Source organism: Protopterus annectens, chromosome 2.part0 (assembly GCF_019279795.1).
Source record: "Protopterus annectens isolate FY-2018-M chromosome 2.part0, PAN1.0, whole genome shotgun sequence".
NCBI lineage: Eukaryota > Metazoa > Chordata > Ceratodontiformes > Protopteridae > Protopterus > Protopterus annectens.
This window is the reverse complement of record NC_056728.1, coordinates 230,295,308-230,321,205: the sequence shown is the minus strand read 5'-3', so window position 1 is coordinate 230,321,205 and position 25,898 is coordinate 230,295,308. Positions and strand designations below refer to the sequence as shown.

General features: G+C 44.2%; 1 protein-coding gene across 1 annotated transcript in view; it reads right to left on the bottom strand.

Moving 5' to 3' along the window:
• Window positions 1-3,026: 3,026 nt before the first annotated feature.
• The window catches only part of DNAJB11 (DnaJ heat shock protein family (Hsp40) member B11), a 452,930-nt gene continuing 430,058 nt past the window's right edge, over window positions 3,027-25,898 (bottom strand). Inside the window, exon 10 of the mRNA XM_044060687.1 lies at window positions 3,027-3,678. Coding sequence (XP_043916622.1) covers window positions 3,614-3,678 — 65 coding nt within the window. The 3' untranslated portion in view covers window positions 3,027-3,613. The remainder of the gene's footprint in view (window positions 3,679-25,898) is intronic.

Genomic DNA, 25,898 nt, shown 5'->3' with positions numbered 1-25,898 from the left:
TGCATTGCTTCCATCAGCTTTTCTATATATTTCTGTTGGTATGTGAAATATAAAATGATTGCTGCTGACTTGCTCAAAAATGTCCTTACATTATTCACTTATATGGGAATTGTGGGAACAATATATGCAGAGCAGGAATGAGGTTTAAGAGGCAGGATTTGAATGAGTTATACAATGCTTAACTGACAATGACTGCATGGTTTATAAGTGATGTATAATGTTTACAACTACTGTTGTTTCAATGGTGTCTGTGATGTAAACTGTAACTAAAGTGATATTTTGTATGCTTTTCATTTATATAAATGTAAGATTGCCTTTGTCATATGTGTAAATTTAATAAAGATGTTTGAAAAAGAAAAGTTATTCACTTACAGTAGTGTTAAAAACAATACAAACCTTTAGCAACAAGTTCTTAAATGAAAAAAAAACTGCTGTTATAATTTTATATACTACATTATGAGAAAACGTTTAAGTAGGGAAACGATGCAAAACTGATAGATTTTTTTTCTTTTCTGTATTTATTAGCTACACTCACTTATGCGCTTTGCACAGTACTTTGTTTTATGGTAAATAGTAATTAGTAATTACCAGCTGACAGGAAAGCAGTGGTATGATAGACACTTAACATATGCTATGTTCAGGGACACTGACTTTCAGTTTTCAAAAAAAAAAAATCTATTTTCACGAGACGAAATTTGAGACAAATATACCTGTGATTTTTAAATGTAATTTCCGGTCATTATGGTGATTTCATTATATTTTCTTCTACATCAAGATATATTGAAAATTTAAACAAATTCTAGGCACAGAGCACTCAATAATACAAGCTGGGAATATTATAAACATGATCAGAAATACATCTAGTGGTGAATTAGTTTTCTGGCCAAAAATGCCAAATTCTCAGACAGTCCAAATTTGGGATTTACCAGTATTTTTCTCAGAAAAAAAAAACACAAAAAAAAAAAATCAATGTTCTTGCCTGTTCTGCTGCTTAATTAGTAGGGTCTCCCCTCTATGGTGTAGATTATGTTTGAGATTCTTTCTGCTAGTTAATCAAAGCTAGAAATAAAGTATCAGCACACCCTGCAAATTGATGATACTTTTTTTCAGGAAGCCTCAACTAGAATAAGCTGCTTAATGAAATGGTATTTTGCTTTCCTGAAACAGAAACATTACTTCCCAATGGCAAAATAAATCAATGTGAATTGAAGTGACAGAACTGCATGTTCAGTGGCATGGACTTCATTTAAACTGTTAGTACAGGCCTGGTTGATTTCTAGTTCAGCTGGTGGCTCCAGACTCTTGTAATTTCTGCTGGGGTGCTTCTTACTTCTCAAGTTCTGTTTGGGATACAGAAACAAGAACGCTAACCCTGTTAACAAGTCATTTACCATCTGCCACTAAAACACAATTTTTAAGGTAATGCACTGTTAGTGCGTTAAACAGTCACCTGAAAAAAACATGAGCTTCCTATCTAGCAAATAATCCTATCCTATTGTTTAACTACAGCAGATTACCTCATACGTGCAAATGACTTATCCAGTGATCCAGCTTTTTAAACAGAAGGCTAACTTCTTAGCATGCTTACCAGTATTTTTTTCTTTTATAGTTTGGCAATATACACAAACACAGAATATATAGAAGTACAGAAGGGAGTAGGGAAGTTATTCAAAGATAAGTGTGCAATAAAGCATACTTGGTGGAATGTTACACTATCTAAATGTAGCACGTACACAGAGGAAATCATCTTTCCTACAAGCTACAGTAACCTTGTTGTTTATTATACAAAGGAAAGGGGTGGCATTCCCTGCAAACAAGTAACAATGGTTGCAAATAATGTCTGCATATGGGGAATTATCTTTCCTCCAAGGCACAGTAACCGTGAGTTAAATAAAATCAAGGAATGGGGTAAACTGCCACAACTCAAATAATGTCTCCAAAAATTGTGTAAATGCTATTTTTTATTGTGTTTTGGCATCTGAAACGGCATTTGCACAACTGTGTGTCCCTCTGCCTTGTGGGTCAAGGGCAACAATGTATCCTGACCTTCTGTATATTGTTACACCTTTACAGTAATTGAAGAAGCAATGTCTTCATAGTCCAAGGTCATGGGATTGTAAAATAAAAACAAAGTGTCAGTGTCAAATAAGTGGGTTGTTGTGTGTAATATATATATATATATATATATATATAAATGATATAAAACAGCTGGATCAAGTAAGTAGGTTTTTGAAGAACCAAGACAGCCGCAACCATAGCCAACTGCTTAATTTGCATTTGCCAAACCAAGCAGTGCTTGAATGAGGTCACTGCAATCATAGTCTGCCTTTGCCCAAAGGTGAAGTGCAGTGATCTCAAAGTTCATTATATTAAACTCACGTGTTACACAAGACATGCCTTTCACAGAAAAGAACAACATTTGAAAGCTGTGTCAATTAATAACTTCCCCCAGCTTTACACTATTTTTGGTGAAACTGCTTTGGCCCTGACACATTCAGTTTAAGGTGAAAGTTATGTATTTATGGACCTTTCCTTCAAGCATTCAAATTACTGTCAGGAATTTCCATAATTTTTCAGGTGAAACCAACTCATATAGATGCCATCCACAATGATTCATTTTGAGTTGTCAAATAAGATTTTTATGTTACTTTTCTCCAAATAAGTAATCAAAATAGCATTTAGTACTAAATAAGCAAATGTGATGCCATCAATAACATAAGACATGGACAAGATACCACACTATTAAAAAATCCCTACTGCTTTGGAAGTAATGTTAAATAACCCATCAAACTGTAGGAAACTAACTTCAGTAGTAAATAAGAAGGTCCATTTCTTGCTAACACCAGAGTGTGAAAAACAGTGTTGCCTTCTTATTATTTTTAATTACTATTTTTATTTTACCTAAAAAAATATTATTCTCCAACCTGTCTACTATAAACATATTCCCAGCAGTGGCAGGTAAAAACTCTAATTAGCAATTTAAAAAATAAAATTATGTAAGAAAAATAAGACAGCTGACAAATCTGTATAGTATGAAATCTAATAAGGTCATCAAATTTCAACATCTGCATAAATCAGCACATCCATGAAAATCCAGTCATTCTGTGGTTAAAAATTATCCTTAAAGTCTTCCTTTTCTATTATATATAAAAAAAAAATAGAACCCTTGGTTCAAGTGAGCAAAAACTAAACAGCTGCCACACAGAAATCTATACTACAGAACTACAGATGATACCACAAAAAGTCAAGTAAACAGATAACAGAACATCAAAATATATTTAAATTTCTTTTCAGAACATTACAAAACATGGACACCTGAATAGGGTGTGTTATCAGTCGCGCTCTGATTTGCTCTCATTAGAGCACAGTTAGACCTGCAGACGTCAAATCAGAGGTAATGTTCCGGAGCGCTTGTTCTAGAGGAGTCAAGTCTTCATCCAGACCACTTTCACCTCCCAGCAATAAAATTATACCTTCTGTACCTCATTTTTCCAGTAGGTCTAGTAAAGTTTGTAATTCAGAATAAATCCAACACTAAAAAATTGCAGATAATAAATATACCCACAGATCATCTTTTTAGTTTGTTTTAATCCAAGTCTTTTTTTATTTACTGTTAATATCCCTGTAGTCCATTGTAAACTTTCTGCACAGATCCTTGGTTTAGTAACTGTTTGACAGCTGAAAAACAAAAGAAGTACAAGTTAAGGATTGGATAAACCACTTTTTTAAATTTTATTTTACTATCATTAAAGTGCTACATCTGTGAAGCCTTAATTGTGAAAGGGCTATGTTAACAGTTCATTTGCTTGTATTTCTTACTCAGAACTAACTTAGACATAAAATACAAATGTTGTGAAAAACAGTGGATGCTATGATAGTGATTTGTATTTATAGCTCCTTTGTCAAACAAATGTAAATATGGTTTACAGTATGAACCCTATGATCACTGCATACTTGAGTGAATACTTCAAAGATAATTTGCTATACCACAATAAAATTCCTTGACAAGGTTAGAAACACTAGGAAAAGCTGCTATAAATTGGCAAACTATTTTTTTTAATAATTGTTAACCCATTCATTTATGTAGTCCTGCTCAGTGTCTAGCAGCTTACACTACCCTCTGGGGGGGGATCTTGCTTTTCTGTGAAAGATGCACCTTGCTGGAACCCTGTAACTTTTATAAGATGGCAGTATTGGCTCCAGTCAAGAGCCAGTACTTTTATATGCCAGCAGTGGAGATTGCAGTCAGTAGCCAATGGGTGACTGATTTTTTTTCCCCTGTTTTTTTTTACTTTCCTTGGTCTCTCTGGTGGCCAGTCCACATACCACTGAATCAAGACTTGCAGTACAACACCAAGGCTGTATGCTTGCTTCTACACACAGTCCCTTGCTACAGGGCACAAATGCTGCTTGGCAGGTCAGGATGTTGAATCACTCTAATTAGCATTGGTCCCTAAAAAGTGATGCTCAAATAGTGGAAAGACCCCTCTCCCCCAACAATGGGCAATGCTGCATCAACCACTCAAAATACTTCCTCCCCAGATACCTCCTCAAACTCAGATCACCGGGGCTGTAGTTAAAGCTCCTTCCATCTGTGCCACACAGCTACCCTCTTCCACTTTGCAATAGCTTTATCAGAAATAATACATTTTTTTCTTCCAAGAGCACCTGCTACAGATAATCTACCTCTATGAAATAACTGCCAGCATTTGAAAAGCACTACCACATAAGCATACCAGATACACTTTGCCGCCAAAAAAGTGCTAACTGTACTGCTTTGTAATAGTATAGACTGCCTCACTCAGAATCTGATTTTTATACACAATTTTGTAAAAAAGGGGTAGAACTGTACACCTCCTTCTGAGTTCAGGATACTGCATTTTTAAGGGGAGGGGCAGATAAAGGAGTTGTGGGGGACAGTATTCCTGTAAGCAAATTATAAACACTAAGACCTTACCCAATACAGAACATTAAGAAAATGAATGTTATGTACTTAATAATGATAGATCCTTTCATCCCAGTCCATCTGATATGACATGGGTCCTCAAGCCCAGGCAATTTAGTGCTCCAGCCTAGAGCCCTTCCATATCTTCCCCTCCCATAATGTCCTCCCCAGCTAGCAAAGATCAAGTTTGGCACATGAATGTAAAGCTCACTTTCACTGCCTTTGATGCAGGAAGAAAGGTCTTTCAGGTCCTACAGACCAGCAAGGAGAAGGAAGATGGGTTGTCGTATCAGATGGACTAAGGGGAAGGGATCCATCATTATGGTAAGCATCTCCAGTCCGTCCAATCTGACATATGGGTTAGAATCCCCAGTTACGCAATTCCTCAGTGGCCTCAAGACAGGAGGACACCATTCAGGATGGAAGCTCTGGCTCTGGAAATACAGTACAACTTGAAATGCTTAAAGGTGCGAGCAGAAGATCATGTAGCTGCTTGACAAACATCATCCAATGATAGAAATCTGAAGAACTTACTGAAGCCACCATGATTCTATTGGAAAGAGCTGTGAGCGTAGAGGACAAAGTTCTGTTGTGGAAGTGTAGATAAAAAAGAAATACAATCAGATAACCATGTTGACAAGCAAATCTTAGAAACCTTCCCCAGCTTGTTCTGCGCGAAAGAAACAGTTGCTAATTTTTTTCTGAGGGGTGCTGTTCTGTGGAAATAGAAACCAAGCTGCCTGTGTAAATTCAATGTATGTAAAATGTATTCGCCTCTATTTGGTAGTTTGGGAAGAACTGTGCAAGATGTATGGGTTAGGAGACGTTAGTCTTGGAAGCCACTTTTGGAACAAAGGAGTGGTGGTTTCCTAAAGGTGACCATATCTTTGTGAACACAATATAAGGAAAAACAGAAAACAGGGTGTCTAGTTCTGAATTCCTCTTAGCCAAAGTGATAGTCATTCAAAAAACAGATTTCCAGGAAAAGAAATTCAACTCTGCAGATGCTGTTGGTTCAAATGAAGGTCTGGATAAAGTTTCCAAAACAAAGATAAAGTCCCACAGAGGAAGCAGGATCCTTTGGGGGGGGGGGGTCACAACTGGAAGGTACAATACATAGTCTATGAGGAGCCAGTGAAGTGTCCTGAAAGCAAATGTGAAAAGAAAAAATAGCTGCCAACTGTAAATAAGGATGACAAAAACTGTAGCACATCTTCAACAAAAGATGAAAAGGGTTTTATATTCTGAGATTCAGCCCATACAGCAAATCTTTTCCATTTACTGTGATAGACTAAGTATAAATGACTTTTGGGAAGTTGTGAATATGTAGATCACATCAGTAGGAGGAGATGTATCAAGTGCTGGGAACTGGTGAAACAAAGCTGGTTTGGAATGTCAAGGTGAGATTCCCTGGAAAGATGAGAGATAAGATTTGCCAGAGTATTGAAGAGCTAAAGGGGATCCTTCAGGTAAGGTTTGCGGAGAGGGAACCATATCTGTCTAGCCCAAAAATGGGCTATAAGGATAACGGTGGTCTTGCACCAAACAGCTTTCTGTATGAACTTGCCTAGGAGTGGTACAGGGGGAATAGGCATAAAGTACACAGCAGGCCAATGATGGGACAGAGTATCCCTGGGGGTCTGCTGGAATGGGAGCCATAAAGGGGTCCAAATTCCTATGCCTGGCCCAGATAGAAAAACATTTCCATTTACTGCTGTAGACTTTCCTGGTAGAAGGCTTATGTGCCACCACCAGGATGGATTTAAGTGCGGATGAGATACCGGGAGCCCTAGCCACTAATGGAACTAGATAAACCAAGCTGAAAGCTTGAGGTCATCCAGATTCGGAGTTTTCAATCCCGAAGGATGAGAAATCAGATCCGGAATGGGATCTAAGATCCAAGGAGGGGCTATGAGATGAGACCGCAGGTATGGGAACCAGGTTTGATGAAGCCAGAATGGGGCTATGAGGATAACCTTGCTCCCCAACCGACGAGCTTTCTGCAAGAATTTTGTCATTAAGGGGAGAGGAAGATAAGCATAAAGAACACCGGATGGCCAAGCATGAACTAGGGCGTCTCTGGGGATCCCCCCCGGTGGGGGGATTAGAGCAAAAAACTCGCTGCACTTTGCGTTTGAAGGTGATGCGAACAGATTGCAGCAAGGTTGACCCCATTTGAGGAAGATTTGTTTTGCTACTAAGGGGTTCAGAGACCACTCGTAAGGTGAGAGGATAGTTCAACTCAGCTTGTCCGCTAAAATGTTGGACCGACCCGGAATGTGCATTGCTAGCAGAAAACGGTTGGTGGATATCGCCCACTCCCAAACTCTCATGGCCTCTCGGCAAAGAGGGTAAGACCTGGCCCCCCCCTGTTTGTTGATGTACCAGACCACTGACATGTCTGTCTGAATTGCAATAGTCCCTAGAGGAAGAAGGGCATGGAGAGCTTGCAACGCTGAAGCACTGCCCTCATCTCCAGAACATTGATATGCAGAATGGTCTCTGTTAGGGACCACGTGCCTTGGACAGTTCTGCCCATGCAATGCCCCCCCACCCTAGGTGAGAAGCGTCCGTGGTCACCGTGGCTTGGGGTAGAGGCATCAAAAAGGGCCGCCCTTCCCGAAGCTCTCGGGAATGGAGCCACCAAAGCAGGGATTCCCTGCAAACCCTGCTGAAGGGAATCGGGGAGTCCAACGGATGTCAAAGGATGGACCACTGAACCTGCAAGGTCCATTGAAGAACCCTCATGTTCAAGCGGGCTAGGGGTGAAAGGTTGATAGCTGCCGCCATATAACCTAGGGCCCTCAGGACTAATTCCGCTGGTGGGGCCGGAGACTGTAGAAGTGCTAAAACGTGGAGAGTTAGGTTGCGGAGTCTGTCTGACGTCAAGAAGGCCTTGGACTGAAGAGTGTCTATTCTGGCCCCTATGAAGTCCAGGACCTGAACAGGCTGAAGGGACAATTTTTTGTAATTTATAGCGATCCCCAACTGGTGGGCCAAAAGCAGGAAACAATCCCTGGCTGAGCATAGTAGGTGCCTGGTGGGAGCGGCGAGGAGCCAGTCCAGGTGAGGAAAGTCCTGTATTCCCTGAAGCCTCATGTGGGTCGCTACAACCGCCATGACCTTGGTAAACACCCTGGGGGCTGTGGTGAGGCCAAAAGGGAGGACCCTGAACTGATAATGACTGGCCCCCAACCGAAAGCGGAGAAACCTCCTGGATCACCTAGTACGTATCCTTGAGGTCTATAGAGCAAATCCAGTCGTTCTCCTGCAGAAGGGGGGGGGGAGAATAGATTGAAGAGTGACCATCCGGAATTTCCCGTGGCAATGAACAGGTTCAATGAAGACATGTTGAGAATTGGCCTTAAGTCCCCCGTCTTTTTTGGCACCAAAAAGAACCTGGAGTAATTGCCTGACCTGGACTGGCCTGGGGGGACATGCTGGATGGCTCTTTTTTTTAGCAGCTCTTATCTCTAAAGCCGCCGCCTCCCTCTGACTGGGTGGGACATCGGGGAGGCACCCCAACTGAGGGGGAGGATTTACGAAGGGGATAGAATAACCTCTGGATATTATTCGGAGCACCCAGTGATCTGTCGTGATGGACTCCCAATGTGCTAGGTGTTCCGAGAAATGCCCCCCGAATGCCTCCAGAGAGGAGCAGCCGGGCAACTCCTCAGGGTTGCTGCACAGGTCAGTCAGAAAAAGGTTCCCTTGACCCGAAATTCTTCTGCCTCCCCTCTGCCTCTGGGCCGGCGTCCGTCTTGTCCTACCCTGCCTCTGAAGGATAAAGGGTCTGGAGCGTAACAGGATTGTTGAGATTTCCGGAACCACATCTTCTTTTGTCCTCTCTGGTTTCTGGAAGAGGACCTTTGAGGAGCCGATAAACGGATTCCGATGGCAGACAACATCTTCCTGTCTTTCTCGCTCTGAAGCAGCGTATCGCGGACGGTCTTGCCAAACAGCGTAGAACCGTCAAAGGGAGCTTTTGCAAAAGACGCCTTGAAGGGTTCCGCAAAGTCGCAAAGACGGAGCCAGGCGTGACGCCATAATGAGATGCCTGCTCCACTGGCTCTAGCCGCCCCCTCTATGGCATGGGAGAGCCGCATAGATGTGTTGGATATTGATTTTAGAGTGGCCATTCGTGCTGAGAAGGTTTGTTTGTCCACGGCTGACATGGACTCCGGGGATGATCCAGCGTACTCTTTCAGTAGATCCCGCTGAAGCTTAATCACATGTGCCAAGTAGTTCAGTGCCCTTACAGAGAAGGTGGCTGAAGCAAACATCCGCTTTTCAATGTGGTCCATCGTCCGAGACTCCTTGTCGGGAGGATGGACCGAGGAACTATCCTGCGCCAGTTCCTTCTTGGTGGCAGCCGCCAACACCATGGCATCTACTGGGGAAACTTTACTCCACGCTGTCCTGTCTGTCGGGGGACTAAGGATCTTATCTGGTCTCCAGGGGATCGGCTCTACAGTGTCCGTGGCTCCTTCCATGCCCTGGTAGCAATTAGATCTACCAGGGGGTCGGCCGGAGGGGACACCCAAGAGGTAGACGGGCCTGCGTCAAACGCCTCCAGAAACACAGACTCATCCGATTAAGGTTTTTGGGCTGACCACCCCCTCTAATGTGCAGCATCTCCATAATGTCTCCAAATGAGACATTCTCGGGGGGGTGACCTGTGGGAAGTGTCTTCCGTGAGGGACTCGGGGGAGTCCAAGTGCCTCCTTTTACACTTTCGTTTGTAAGGAACCTCCTCGGGGGGGGGGTTGTCTGAGGAGGGCTCACCAACCGGGTCTTGTTCCTCTACAGGAACCATCTGGGACGTAGACGCAGTCTGTCCCTAGGGCCGGATGATGGAAGACAGGCCCATCTGCAAGGGAATGGCGGGTGGATCTGTAGCATGAGCCTGGGGCCTCGAATCCCTCGAGAGGACCCTCTCCACCACGTTGAAGGCCGAAGGTGAACTGCTCTCCCTGGGATCCGAGAGCAGCCCCATCAGATCCGATGTGTGGATCGGCGCCGAAGTGATCGGACCCGAAAGAGAAGTGTGCTCCAACCGCATCTGTGACAAAGACACACTCACCCCTCCGGATCCGAGGCTCCGCTCATGGCCCCGAGAGCTCGGATCCGAAAAAGGACCCGATAAACTCAAGGGTAAGGCCGGCGTCGATGGCTCCGAAACCCGATAATGGATCAGAGAAGGAGCAATGGGGGTAAAGAAGGGGGCCGAGCTCCCCCCCAGAGGGGGGGGGGGGGCAAAAGCACTCCCATCTGCATCTGGGCCTGAAGGAAGCAATGCATCATCTGGTCCATGTCCGCGTCAGAAAGACTTCTTGTCGATCTAGAAGCCGCCGAGGCTGGCCAGGAAGGCGGCCTTGATGACCTCAAAGGCGGCCGGGGCTCCTCCTCCGGCTCCGGAGAGAAACGTGGGGAACGGAGCCGAGAGGGGGAAGACCCGGAGACCTTCAAGGGAGAACAGAGCTGCTTAGCTGGCGGGGCTGAGGGGGCAGAATCGGCCCGGCTCTTGCGGCTCCTATGCCTCTCCCTGTCCTTGTCTTTCTCTTTCGCCTTCTCTCTCTCTCCTTTCTTTCTTTCTAGGGTCCCTCTCTCCCTGGGGCACAGTGGGAGTTTGAGTCCCGGCCAGGGGAGCAGGAACCATTGGCTGAACAGCTGCAGCTGCGGCTGGTGCCACTGAGGGAGAGGAGGAAGTAGAATCCGCGGGCAAAAGGCCCGCTAAGATTAACTTGGTCTTCCTGTCCCTCAAAGCCCGGGGGTTAAAGGCTGCACAAATCTGGCAGCCTGATGATAAATGAGCAACCCCCAGGCAAAGAACGCACTGAGTGTGGCCATCGGCTGGGGACAGCTTATGGCCACACTCAGAGCATTTGGAAAAAATGGCCTTAGGGCCTTCGGCCATGACTAACTCAAAACACACACCCTCACACACAGATAAGGGGAAGGGAAAACGCCAAGTCTAACGAACTACTTAAACCAAATTAAACTAAATTAACTTAAGGGGTTGCTAACACACACGCGCACACAATTTAACTTGAAAATACAGAGAAAAATCCTATTCAAAAACTCACAAAATCGCCAGGAGCTTGTCACTCATGCTTCTAGAAGCCGCGGCAAACAAGATCTGAGGACTGGAGGGAGGTAGCAGGGTAAGGGGGAGGAGCTTGCAGCTCAGATCTCTAGCTTGGATAGCTGCCAGCTCGGATCCAGGTCGGATCCGATACCCACAGGTTGCTGAACAAATGAAGTTAACTACTTCAGATCGGAAAATTAACTGCTGCACTTGGTGCTCTAAGGGTCACAAATAGATTGCAGCACGGTTTGCCCCAGCAACTGAAAATCTCCCCAGTAATTCCTGGATTCAGTGACCACTTGTGAGGCAACAGGAGTTTCCTGCCGAGCCTGTCCAGTAGACTACTGAACCTTCCAGGGATGTGTGTTGCCATTAAAAATCAGAGAGAGGCCTTCAACCACTATCACACTCTCATGGCCTTGTTACAAAGTGGATAAGATATGGTTCCCCCAAGCTTGTTTATGTATCAGATCATTGTCATATTGTCCGTCTGTATGTTTATCAATCTTAGAGGACAGCTCGGTAATTCCTGCAACATAACTGCTCTCATCTCCAAAAGATTTGAGAAGACGAGCCTCTGATTCTGATCAGAAACCATGGAACATTCTCCCTTTGCAATGTCTCCCCCAAGAGAGGATGCATCTATAATTACAGCTGCTACTGGTAAAGGGACCTGCAAAGGTCTGCCTGTGGATACCGGAGGAGAATGAAGCCACGAGCTTAGATGAGTTCTGCACGATGCAGTTTGTACGACGGGTTGACAAAGGGAATCATACTTAAGAGACCACTGTGACTGGAGCAGCCATGTAGAATCCTCATGTGGTAATAAGCAAACTGCACCATTAACTTGATGATGCCATGAGGCCCAAATCTAATCATGCTGGAGGACAGTGAAACTCCAGAATATTTTATATTACAGTCCTCAATGATGAGATTCTGTCCTGTGGCAGACAGATCAGAGTTACAGTTGTGTCTAGGTGGCACCTCAGAAAGACTAAACACAGAGAGAGATTCAGGTTGAATTTCTCCAGATTGACAGAAATGTCTAGGAAAGCACAAAGTTGGAGCAATCCCTTGCTTGTACAAAAGACTCCTTGGAAGAGGCAGCTAGGAGCCAGTCATCCAGATAAGGGAAAATGTTGAATCTCAGAAGACATGGATGAACTGCTACTACTGCCATGTATTTGATGAACACTCTGAGGGCTGAGGCGACAGAAAGGTAGGGCTCTGAATTAGTAATGACTGGCTCCTAAGTGGAAGAATAGAAATCTCCTGTATGGACTCCTTTCTATTTTTATGTTATAGTAAGCATCCTAGAAATCTATACAGCACATCCATTTGTTCTTTTAAGGACAGGAAATAACTGACTGCACCAAGACCAGAAGCAGGTCTTTTTGACATTCTTGTTGAAGTTGAGGAAACTTCGGTCCAGGTTGAGCTGGAGGTCCTTTGTTTTCTTTGGAACCAAAAAGAATTTTGAATAAAATCCTGACCTAGTGCCAACCTCCTGGATGGCACTTTTTTGCAGAGGAGAATGAACTTGTTGCATAGCAGCCTCTGCCTAACTGGGTGGGACATCTGGCAATGGAAGAGGAGAGGGTGGGAAAGTTTCAAAAATGGAATGCAGTAACCTCTGGATATGATCCATTTACCCATTTGTCTTTTCTGATGGCAAGCTACAAATGAGGGTAGAGGGACATGCATCCCCAATTGCCTCCAGAGTGGAGCAGTCAGGCAAACTTTCAGAGATTCTGCAGACGCTTGTCAGAAAAGGGATCATGGAAACCCTGATTTTGCAGACAAACTTGGTCTCTGGGCCTTCTAAAGTGGCCTCCTCTGCCCCAGTCACCTCTGTTAGAAGGAGAGTCATACTTGATGCCCAGGCTTATGAAACCAGGGTAGGGAAGACTCTTTGTTTTTAAGCTGAGGGGTCTTGTATTTCACTCCTACTACAGACAGGGTCTTGCTGTCCCTGCTTGCTCTTTTGCATCCTTTCCTTCACTGTGGAACCAAACAGGGGGATTCCTTCAAAGGGGGAGTTTGTGAAGGTCTCTTTAAAGTTATCGTAAAAATCACACAAACCCAGCCAAGATGGGAATCTTATAGCAATGCACACCCTGACTGCTCTCGCCACTCCATCTGACACATTATACAACAGACACATGGAGAGGTTGATAATGTCAAGCATTATTGACAGAGTGGTTTGGAGCTGCTTCTGCGACTCTGGCTTAATAGGATTCTTCAGAACCAATAATGCTTGCCAAGTGACATCCCGCTGGAATCCTATCATATGAGCAGAGTAGTCCACAGTTCGAATGGCAAGGGAGCTGGAAGTGTACAGACACTTCTCCAGTTTATCTATTGCCTGAGACTCCTTGTTGGGTGCATGGATGAAGGAAGAGTCTTCAGGCAACTCTTTTGTAGTGATTGTTGCAACTATGGAGTCTACCAGAGATGTTTTTGCCTAGAAAGGTTCATCTTTATGAATGTGGACAATTTTATCCAGCTTCCTTGGAACCGACTTGCAGTTGTCAGGTTCCTGCCAAGACTTCCTCAACTCCAACTCTACTAGCTTATCAGTGGGAGGGAACACCCAGGACATAGGAGTCAATCTATACACCTCTAACAATGCTGCCTTGTCCTGAGAGGGAAGTTTGGTGGGCCAAGATACCCTCTGTCAAATGAGCTCCAGGATCTTTCTGAAGGACATGAATTAGTCGGTATCTGAACTGACCGACTCTGTTGGTGAGTCCACATGCTTCCTCTTACGTGCCTTTTTCTTTGGTGGGTCAAGAGATGAGGCTTCCTAGTCTTCAGAGGGCTGTCTCTGTGCCAGGGCAGTCTGTCTGGGGTCAATGGAATGCACCTGACCAGAAGATGCCTTTACACAAGTCAACACCACTGAGTGAGGGTCAAGGGGGAAAACTGCAGTCAGTGAATCCTGTGGATCTGCCTTGTGTGCTGAAGAAAAGATCCTCAACACCCAGAAAGCCACACCAACCTCTAGGAGATCCAAGGACATTGCAACCATGGTAGGATCCAACAATGCAAGAGAAGAGTGTGAAAGACCAGAGGGGAATCCTTTGGTCTGCCCTAGTGGCCGACACTGAGAAGAGAATCGGATTTGAAGCCTCAAGGGTAGTTCTCAGACGAAAGCAATGCAGGTACCCACCTGGGTCATTTGCTCCAAGCCTCTGATACTGGATCCAACAAGAATGGAGCCAGTTCAGTCAGATCAAAAAACCCCAGAGCCAATGAAGTATGTACCAAAGGGTGGTAGGTCACAGGATCTGATTGACAATCTAGATCTAAAGAAAATGGTGCCAAAGGACAGACCATTGAGGGAGCCTGAATAAAGGTAAAGTGGATTGATCCAATTGGTTTTGGAGCCTATGCAGTTGCAATGACCCTCATTCTCAATTTGAGTCTTCAGAGACGTCTGTACAAGGCAATCCAAGTCAACTTCCAAGGTACTTCTGTAGGACCCGAAGAAAGGGTTGGAGAAGGTCTTGAAGCTGGTCTACCTAGTTTCTTAGGAGTCCTGGATAATTACAGAAACCCCTATCTCTAAATCTGGTGAAGTGTAGGCAGGGGTCCAAGAAGCATGTTCCTTGATCCTCAGAACCCTGTGGGTGGACAACAGAGCCAAAGATTCACTTGGGACATTTTTTCAGATCACAGTCCTTAGCCTTAGAGGGGTTATTGCCAGACTTTTGGTTTTGTCATTTCTGGATCCTGTCAAAGAAGTCCCTTTACAATGAGCCTGTTCCTTCAGTAAGCATGTGCCCTGCAACCAAAGGCAGCACAAATGTCGCATTAAGATGAGAAATCCCCAAACAAAAGTACAGTTTTGTACCTACCATAAATGTAGATGTTCGAGTGCTAATACAGCTGCAGTCATAACAGATGGGTTTTCCTGCCGTCATGCGGGTCCTCGGTCGGCCGAATTCCAAAGTCTAGGTCTGGCATCGGTTGTCGTCGCTTCTTCCCTGATGTCAGTGCGACAGGGGTATAAAAGAACCAGCCAACGCCATTTCCTTCAGTTTTTCTTGCCCCAGATGTCAGGTGCCCCCAGAAGGAAGGCAATACATAAATTTATGTAATAATGCAATGCAATATAATCAAAAAACAGTAGTTGCAAGCAAATACACCATAAATTAATACCCCAATCAGGTTGTATGAGGAGGTGTTAGCCAATCGGCCTGTCCCAAGAGGGGAAGGAGGGAGGGAAACCTGGACAGCAGCTGTATTAGCACTCGAACATCTACATTTATGGTAGGTACAAAACTGTACTATGTTCATCGTGCATACAGCTGCAGTCATAACAGATGGGTAGAATCCCAAAGCTACAAAAGGGGTGGTAGGCACTAGCTGGAACTAGGAGGAGCCAGGATGCCCTGAAAGACTGCAGTGGCAAAGCCTGCTCTAGTTTTGAGTATAATGGTAGGTGATAGTGCTTGGAGAAGGTATGCACAGAACTCCAAGTGGCTGCTTCCAAAATATCTTTGGTAGGAACCCCTCTGAGGAAAGCTGCCGAGGTAGCTGTGGCCCTTGTGGAGTGAGATCTGATGCCTTCAGGTACAGTTTTACCATGAAAAGAGTAACAAAAGCGTATGCAGTGGGCTATCCATTTTGAGATTGTCTATTTGGAAATTGGCTTCCCTTGAGCACCTGTAGCATAGGACATAAAGAGTTGCTCTGATTTTCTGAAAGGCTTTGTTCTGTCCAAATAATAACGCAGCTGTCTGTGGATGTCCAAGGAATGTAGTAGTCTCTCCCCTTTGTTTTGAGGATTAGGGTAAAAGGTAGGTAAGTGGATAGCCTGATTCAAAGCTACCCTGGATACCACCTTTGGCATAAAGGACGGATTGGTTCATAAGGAAACTCTGTCCTGATGGAAAATGATGAAAAGCTGCACAGCCATGAGGGCTTGTAGTTCCGATACCCTGCGAGCTGAGGTGATAGAGTGATGGAAGGCTGTTTTCCAGGACAAATATTGCAATTCTGTTGAGGCAGCTGGCTCAAAAGGAGGCAAGGTCAATTTTTCTAGAATGAAATTGAGGTCCCAAGCAGGTACTGGTCGTTTCCTTGGGGGTTTTATATTCTTAGTCCCTCTGAGGAACTGTCTTAAGAGGGGGTGAGAGAATAAAGGAGGATCAGTGTTGTATTCTGCAGAAATGTCTGAGGCATGGATTTTGATGAAGGAGAATGAAAGTCCACTGCTTAGCATCTCAGCTAGATACTGTAACATTTGAGGTAAATTCAGTATTCCAGGATTCTGGCCCTTTTTCTCATTCCAAGCACAAAACCGTTTCCATTTTGCGGAGTAAGCTTTTCTAGTAGAAGGCCTTCTGGCCTCCAAAATGACATCCTGCACCTCCTTGGAGAGTAGGGTCTGTTGTGAAGTTAAGGAATCTTCCATGCGGCCAGATTGAGTGTTTTCAGCTGACTGTGAAGAGTTTTGAAGCTGTGCTGAGTCAGAAGAAGAGGCATTAGAGGTAGGGTCCATGGTGGGGAATGTGTCAGGCTCCTCAGGAGTGGGTACCAGTGTTGTCTTGGCCAGTCTCGAGCAATGAGAATCATCTTTGGTCTGTCTGCTCTGGTTTTTAGTAGAACTTTGGGCAGCAGAGGAAGAGGTGGAAAGGCATAAACTGTCATTGTTGTCCAACTGAAAGATAGTGCGTCCACTCTCCAGGCCTGTGGATGAAAAGTCCTTGAGCAGAATTGGTGATTTTTGCGGGAGGCAAAGAGATCTATGTCTGGCCTTCCCCATGCTTGAATTATCTCTGTAAAAACTTGAGGATGCAACTTCCATTCGTGTGAATCTGTCATATTTCTGCTTAGGTTGTCTGCCAGCGTGTTTTCCTTGCCTGGCAAGTACTGTGCTTGAAGTTCGATTTGTAATTCCAGAGCCATGTTCCAATGTATGAATGGGTTCCTCCCTGTTTATGTACCACATTACTGTGGTGCTGTCTGTCCTTATCAATAGTTGACCTGGATGCAGAAGGTCTTTGAAAGCTATAATAGCATTTATTACTGCTAGCATTTCCTTTTGATTGATGTGTAGGTGCTTTTCTTTTTGGGACCATTTGCCCTGAATGCACCGATCTGTCATGTGCTCCCCCCCAGGCGTAGTCCGAGGAGTCTGTTGTGATGACTTGATTTGCTCGAGGCTTGCAGAATGGGAGACCTGTGTTTCTTTGGCATGCTTGAGCCCACCACAGAAATTCCTTTTGAAGACATGGAATCAGTGGTATTACTGTTTCCAAACTGTGACTGTGTTGAGACCATAGGTTTTTCAGGTACCATTGAAGTTTCCTCATATGCAGCTTTGCACATGGGATTAGTAGGATGCAAGATGCCATGAATCCCAGAGCCTGCAGGATTTTCCTTGCAGTCAGCCTGGTGAAATTTGCTAGTTTTCTGAAGTATTGAGTTGGTTGCCCCTGTTTCTCTGGTGTGAGGTAGGCCATCTGGGTGTTTGTGTCCAAGTTGGCACCCAGGAAAATTATTGTTTGAGAGGGTATTAGCCTTGATTTCTTTTTGTTGACTGTGTATCCCAGAGAATTCAACAACATTATTACAAAAGCCAGATGTTTCAGAAGTATGTGCTTGCTGCCCGCTTGGATCAGGCAGTCGTCCAAATATGGGTATATTTGTATCCCTTGAAGTCTGCAGTAGGCAATTACTGATGCCAGGCATTTCGTGAATACTCTGGGCGCAGTAGATAAGCCAAAGGGCAATGCAGAGAATTGATAATGGGTTGAACCTGCAAGAAATCTGAGGTATCTTCTGCAATCTTGTCTGATTGGGACATGCAGGTATGCCTCCTTGAGGTCCAATGTTACCAGCCAAGACTCCTTGCCCAGCATGGGAAGAAGCTGCTGTAATGTGAGCATCTTGAATTTTGTCACGAGTAAACATGTGTTTAGGATGGATAGGTCCAAAATAGGTCTCCAATCTTTTCCCTTCCTTGTTAACAGGAATAGTCTGGAGTAAAAACCTTGACCTTGTTCTCGTGTAGGTACCTCTTGAATAGCTTTCATGTCCATGAGATCTGAAATTTGTTTTTGTGCCTCTGCCCTTTGATTGTGTGGTGTCTTTTGTGACAATATGCCAATTTTTCGAAAATAATACCAGTTTTCCACCTAAAGGTGCTGCCACTTGAGCCTTGCTTGGCATGCAAAGGAGAAAGTCATTGGTTCTGCTTTCTGAATGGCTGTGAAATATCCTCACCACCTCTTTGTGTAGGAGCTTGCCATTGTCTGCATCTAAACGATCCTTGAGATTGCCCTCTGCCCCTCGGGCGCCTGTATCTACCTCTTTGGGGTCTGTCCGTGGCTGGAAAGGACCAATTTTTGGAAGGCCAATTTCTACTGAAACGTGGAGGTTGTACCTGTAGGAAATCTTTCACTGTTTGCATTGATTTAGCCTTTTCCTCCATTTTCTTTAATACCTCCTCAGCTTTAACACCAAATAATACATCTTTTTGCAGAGGGGCATCTAGTAATTTAGCTTTGACATGATCTGGCAAGGTTTGCTCTTTGAGCCAGGCATGTCTACGTATGACTGATCCTGTGACAGCAGCTCTACATGAGGCCTCTAAAGCATCAAAACCACATTGCAAGGTATGTTTACCCACTTGTTCTGCACTATGCATCAAATCCTGCAACTCCTTCAAGTCTGGTTGTTCAGGTTGTGACATTTTGCTTCTTAACTGTGATAACAGAAACTGTTGGTACTTTAACATATGGAACTGGCAGTTTAATGCCCTCATGGTTAAGGTGGCCAAGGTGTATACCTTTTTCCCCCACCTTTCTAAAGCTCTGGAATCTCTCTCTGAAGGTAATGGATTTTTAGCAGTGGAGGCCTTAATTCCCTTGGGACCCTGTGAAATAGTTTCTGGGTCAGCCGCATGGCTTTTGTATAGGAATTGGTGCGAGTCAGGAACCCGGTAATACCCGTCAGGCTTGACTGGGGCTGGAGGTAGAGAGTCTGGGTTAAGGCAGGCCTCCGAATACACATCATCTAGAATGTCTAAGACAGGACGTATAGCCAGAGGCCTGTGCTGAGGGAGCAAGAGAAAATCCCTAAGCCTTTTCTTGGAGTCTGAGTACTCCTGGCCTTCCCAGTGGAAGTGTTCCCTCAAGGTATGCAAGGTTTCCCCAAAAGAGTAATCCTCAGGGGGGGGAGACAGAGGGAATGGACTCCTCTGCATCAGAATCTTCAAAAGGGGAGTAAGAATGTTCCTGGTCATCAGAATGCTCTGAAATAATGGAGGCCTGGTCCGAGGAGGGGGATTCTTCCTCCACTCTGGGCCTTTTGTCCGGGGGGGGGGGTTGAGAACCCCTGATAAAAGTAATCAAATCCTCAGCCATTTTGAGCATCTGCTTTTTAGGCATGGGGCCTTGAGAAGGGCCCTGTGGAGCTTGTCTCTTAGTATGCATGGTTGCTTTAGACTTAGTGAAAGCCTTGATGGAAAAAGAAAAGGAAGGCCTGAAGACACTTTGAGAGGTGGCAGACCTGTCTAAACTCTGAGTTTCAACACCAAGAGTGGCTTCGGTATCAGTAGTCAGGGTGTGGGCCGAAGAGCCTGCGACCTCGGGTACAGAAGACACCACCAATGAAGTGTCGTCGGTAGTCAGGGGCTGCGTAGGCACCTCACTGAGAACCGGACCACCTGTAGTCGGCTTTGGCGTGGTGTCGGTAGAAGCCACGGACCTCGTATGTTGGTCCTTATCTTTGCGTCTTTTACTCAAAACTGAAGTCGGAGTATCCGACGACATAATGTAATTAAATTTTTTGCCAAAAAAGTGTTGGGCGAACTCCGCCCGACACTTAATGGTGCGTCTGTTGAATGTAGCACAAAAACGACAGGCCGAGACGTCGTGGTCTGGGCCTAAGCAAGGAATGCAGAGGGAATGAAAATCCTTATGCGGTATTTGCTTCCCACATGAAATGCAATTATTAACTTTGTCTGACATCGGTCTGAGGCAAGAAAAGTTTCCCCAACGGGGTACTTAGCTTTCAAGAAGACTTCGGTTACAAAATATTCGTAATCTCAGGAGCTGGCCGACCGGCACTTGCGAACTGCTTCTGCTTCGGGCACCGCGCGGCAAGAAAGACTGGAGAAAATGGCGTCGGCTGGTTCTTTTATACCCCTGTCGCACTGACGTCAGGGAAGAAGCGACGACAACCGACGCTGGACCTAGACTTTGGAATTCGGCCAACCGAGGACCCGCCTGATGGCAGGAAAACCCATCTGTTATGACTGCAGCTGTATGCACGATGAACATCTAAACAGAGGTCATGAAGATCTTGTGGGGGAATTTTGTGTCCACATTTGGAACACTTCTTGAAGCCAGTAGCCTTCTCCATACTATACACCAACATTGCTAAGAAAACAGGAGCACAAAAGCACTACTGTGAACGGAAACACTCAAAGTATTTTAAACTAGAATTAGCTAACAGACGTAAGCTATCTAGAAGACAAAATCCAATACTGACAACAAACTAAACTTGTACTTCAGGTTATTGTGCTTAAACAGCTATAACCCCTAAACTATTTAATGGCTTTACTATAGGAAAGGTGGTAAGAAAGACTGCAACAAGGCCAAGAAAGGAAGGGTTGAACTAAACTCTACATAATAATCCAAAAGTTAGTTTTAACAAATTAAATAGTTATATACAAAATCTTAACAGTAACTAGTCCAAAGGGCCAAAACTATCTACTCAAAAAAAAAAAAAAATACTAATAAGAAGCGGAGCACTTATTTGTGAAGATCAGGTCGCAACTTTTGAAAGGAGGCAAAAGAGATCTGAGATAGTCGGGGGTCAGGGAGCAGAGCATAATAGGAAGGGAAGTATTTAGAAAGGCTCAAAGTTGGAGCACTAAATTGGCTGGATCAGATCCGAGTGGAGGCTCACAAACCCATATGACAGATCAGACAGACTTGATTAATAGGATCCTATAGCGGTATTGCTGCCCTATAGCTAGCTATAAACATTAACAGATACAAGGTGATGACGTTTTAAAGGATCAGACAGATAACAGAATCATATAGATCCTTAAGCCTACTTTCATGTTGTGGAAAAATAAATATTGGATAAATTATTGTCAGAACTGGATAGATTGGAACTTGAAACCATACATCAGCATGCAGATCTATTACCACCTGTAACATGATGTTCTATAACAATATAACAGCAGCCATAAATGAAAAATTGCGCTGTGATGTTATTTTTATAGATATAACTTCAGCATTTGACAGGATCATACACAAAACACTGATCAATAAATTAGATCAACTAGATTTTGATGTCCTCTTGATAAGATGGATAGCTGCATGGCTTACAAATAGGATATGGCAAGTCTCATACAGTAACTGGACAGTTGAAATCCTAAGTTACAGTCAGGGTGTCCCACAGAGCTCTGTCCTAGGACCTTACTTGTTTAGATTGTAACTTTCAGACCCAACTTTTTCATCTGACGTGTTCTACAGTCTATATGCAGATGACCTGAAATTGGGTAAACTGATTACACGTGTTACAGATAAGGCAAGTCTCCAAAATAACTCAACTAAATTGACCATTTGGGCACAGGAGAATAATATGATGATAAATTCATCAAAAACTAAGCATACGAAATTTGGGGGACATAAATTGAAAGGTGAATATTTAATACAACACACAGTGATTGAAAACTATAGACTCATTTATGGCTTGGGTATATGGGTAGATCCAGCTATTAGTTTTTCTAATCATATCAGCCAATTGGCTAATTATAGTTATAGAAAGTACAGTTTTGTACCTACCATAAATGTAGATGTTCGAGTGTATACACTGCTGCAGTCATTACACTTGGGTTATCCTGCCGTCAGGCAGTTCCCCAGTTGGCCTGAGTTCCAAAGTCTTGGTCCGGCGTCGGTTGCTGTCACCTCCTCCCTGACGTCAGTGCGACAGGGGTATAACAAGATGCAGCCGATGCCATTTTCTTCAGTTTTTCTTGCCCCAGATGTCAGGTGCCTCTAAATATGTAGGCAATTCCAATTGCTAATAAAACATACATAAGAAAAGCAAAAAACAATTTACAGCTACCAGTAAATACTCCCCATAGGTAGTAAGGGTAGAAGACATAGTACGTGCCAGCCAGTAAGAGGGGAAGGAGGGAGGGTAACCTGGACTGCAGCAGTGTATACACTCGAACATCTACATTTATGGTAGGTACAAAACTGTACTATGTTCATCGTGTTACACTGCTGCAGTCATTACACTTTGGTAGAATCCCAAAGCTGAGGAAGGGTGGCTGATCCTATAAGGCATTAGGGATGGCTATAAGGCCCTGCAGCACTGCAGTGGCGAAGCCAGCCCTGGATTTAGAGTATAGAGGCAGATGGTAATGCTTGGTGAAGGTGTGTACAGAACTCCAAGTTGCTGCTTCCAAAATATCCTTGGTAGGTACTCCCCTGAGGTAGGCAGTTGAAGTGGCTGTTGCCCTGGTGGAGTGAGATCTAACGCTGCTATGTACAGGTTTTCCATGGTATGTGTAGCAGAAACATATATGATGTCCTATCCATTTTGAAATCGTCTGTTTTGAAATGGCTTTTCCCTGTGCTCCTACAGCATATGCTACCAATAATTGCTCAGATTTTCTGAAAGCTTTGGTTTTGTCCAAGTAGAAGCGTAACTGCCTGTGAATGTCCAAAGAGTGCAGTAGTGTCTCCCCTTTATTCTGTGGTTTAGGATAAAAAGTTGGCAGGTGAATAGTTTGGTTTAGAGCCACACTGGATACTACCTTTGGCATAAAAGTAGGGTTAGTTCGTAAAGACACCCTGTCCTGGTGGAAAATGAGGAAAGGTTCCACTGCCATTAGTGCCTGTAATTCTGAAACTCTTCGTGCTAATGTTATTGCCAGGAGCACAGCAGTTTTCCAAGAGATATATTTTAATTCTGCTGTGTTGACTGATTCAAAAGGTGGTAAAGTTAACTTCTCCAAAACAAAGTTGAGGTCCCAAGTTGGAGTAGGTGCTCTACGGGGCGGTCTTATGTTTTTAGCCCCTCTGAGGTACTGTTTTAACAGAGGATTAGAGAAAATTAGTGGATCCATGTTGTAATGAGCAGAGATGGCAGAGGCGTGGATCTTGATGGATAAGGAGAGTCCTTTGTCCAGCATCTCAGTTAAGTATTGTAGTATCTGAGGAATGTTTGGGACAAGAGGGTCAAGGCTGTAAGCTTGGTTCCAGGCACAGAATCTCTTCCATTTATCCGAATAGGCTTTCCTGGTACTAGGCCTTCTGGCCTCCAGAATGACATCCATAACAGCTTTGGAGAGAGGCATTGCTTGCTTGACTAAGGAATCTTCCATGCAGCTAGGTTTAAGGTCTTTAGCTGGCTGTGTAGTATTTGTTTGTTGTGCTGAGTCAGCAGATGTGGGATTTGAGGCAAAATCCAGGGTGGTTCTTGTGCTAAGCTCCTTAAGATTGGGTACCAGTGCTGGCGTGGCCAGTCTGGCGCAATCAGGATCATCTTTGGCTCTTCCTGCCTGGCTTTTATGAATACCTTTGGCAGGAGAGGTAGTGGTGGGAAAGCGTATACTTGTAGGTTCTCCCAGCTGAATGAGAGGGCATCCACTTTCCATGCTTGTGGATGGTAACTCCTTGTGCAGAATTTTTGTAGCTGGTAGTTTATTGGGGATGCAAACAGATCTATGTCCGGGCTCCACCATTTCTGTGTTATCATTTTGAATATTTGTGGATTCAACTCCCATTCATGGGGATCCATGATGTTTCTGCTTAAGTCGTCTGCCAGTGTGTTTTTCTCTCCTGGCAGGAATTGCGCTTGCAGATGAACTTGAAGGTTTATAGCTGTGTTCCATAAAGTCATAGCTTGTCTGCATAGGGGGTAGGAGTGAGTGCCCCCTTGCTTGTTTATGTACCACATAACTGTGGTGTTGCCTGTCTTTAGTAGTAGTTGTCCTGGATGCAAGCAGGTCCTTGAAAGCTATAAGCGCATTTTGTACAGCTAGCATCTCTTTTTGATTGATGTGAAGATGCCTTTGTTCTGCGGGCCACATGCCCTGAATACATTTGCCTGCCATGTGTGCTCCCCAGGCATAATCTGATGCATCTGTTGTCAGTGTTTGCCTGGCTGTCGGTTGTGTAAAAGGCTGTCCCTTGTTGAGGTGACAAGCTTGAGCCCACCACTGAAACTCCTGTTGAAGGCAAGGTATTAGTGGTATAACAGTTTCCAAACTTTGACAGTGTTGAGACCATACATTCTTTAGGTACCATTGTAGTTTCCGCATATACAGTCTGGCATATGGAATTAGTAGTATGCAGGATGCCATGTAACCCAAGACCTGCAGAATTTTTCTTGCAGGGAGTTGGGTCTTTGTTGCCATCAATTGAAAGAATTGAGTCAGTTGTCCTTGATTGTCTGACGTGAGATAAGCCATCTGGGCCATTGTGTTCAAGCTGGCACACAGGAATATAATCTCTTGTGAGGGCACTAGTTTTGATTTCTTTTCGTTTACTCTGTACCCTAGGCAGCTTAACTTTTTTTACAAACGCCAGATGCTTTAGAAGAATGTCCTTGCTCTCTGCTTGAATCAGGTAGTCGTCCAGGTACGGATAAATTTGAATTCCTTTCTGTCTGCAAAATGCAATTACTGGTGCCAGGCACTTTGGCTTATCTACTGCGCCCAGGGTCTTCACAAAGGGCAGTGCAGAGAATTGGTAGTGCATTGAACCAGCTATGAATCTGAGGTATCTTCTGCAGTTTTGTCTGATAGGGACATGCAGGTATGCCTCTTTGAGGTCCAAAGTCACGAGCCAAGCTTTCTTGCCCAGCATGGGAAGAAGCTGCTGTAATGTCAACATTTTGAATTTCGGAACATTCAGGTAAGTGTTTAGAGATGAAAGATCCAGAATGGGCTCCAGGCTTTGTCCTTTCTGGGTACCAGAAAGAGTCTTGAGTAAAATCCTTGTCCTTGCTCCTGTGATGGTACCTTTTGAACAGCTCTCATATCCATGAGTGCTGTAATTTGTTTTTGAGCCTCTGCCCATTGATTTGGTGGTAGATGTGGCATTCCTTTTAACCTTGGCAGAGTGTGAAAGTGGAACCTGCAACCTTGAAATACAATGTTGAGAACCCATTTGTCTTTGGTGATCATTTGCCAATTGTGGTAGAAGAGTGCTAGTTTTCCTCCCAAGGGGGCTGCCAAGAAGGATTTGTTTGGCAGCTGTAGTGGGAAGTCATTGGAGCTGCTTTTTATATGGTTGGGGCCTGTCTTCCCCTTCTTTCTGGCCTGATGCAACCCATTGTTGAGGCCTGTAAGGATCTTGTGTTTGACCTCTACCTCTTGGACGTCTGTATCTTCCCCTTTGAGGTCTGTCTGTAATTGGAAAGGACCAATTCTTAGTTGGCCAGTTTCTGCTAAATCTAGGAGGCTGAACCTGTAAGAAATCCTTCACCGTTTGCATAGATTTTGCCTTATCCTCCATTTTCTTTAATACCTCTTCTGCCTCAACTCCAAATAACACATCCTGCTGCAAAGGTGCATCCAACAATTTTGCTTTAACATGATCTGGTAACGTATGTTCCTTTAACCAAGCATGCCTCCTAATGACAGAACCCATAACAGCGGCTCTGCAGGAGGCCTCTAGAGAATCAAAACCACATTGCAAAGTATGCTTTCCCACTTGTTCAGCTGCATGCAATAAATACTGCATTTCTTTAAAATTAGGAGGGTCTGATTCTGGAAGCATTTTTTTGTTTTAACTGAGACAGTAAAAATTGTTGATATTTTAGCATGTGAAACTGGCAATTTAAGGCTCTAATTGCTAAAGTTGCAGACATATATATTTT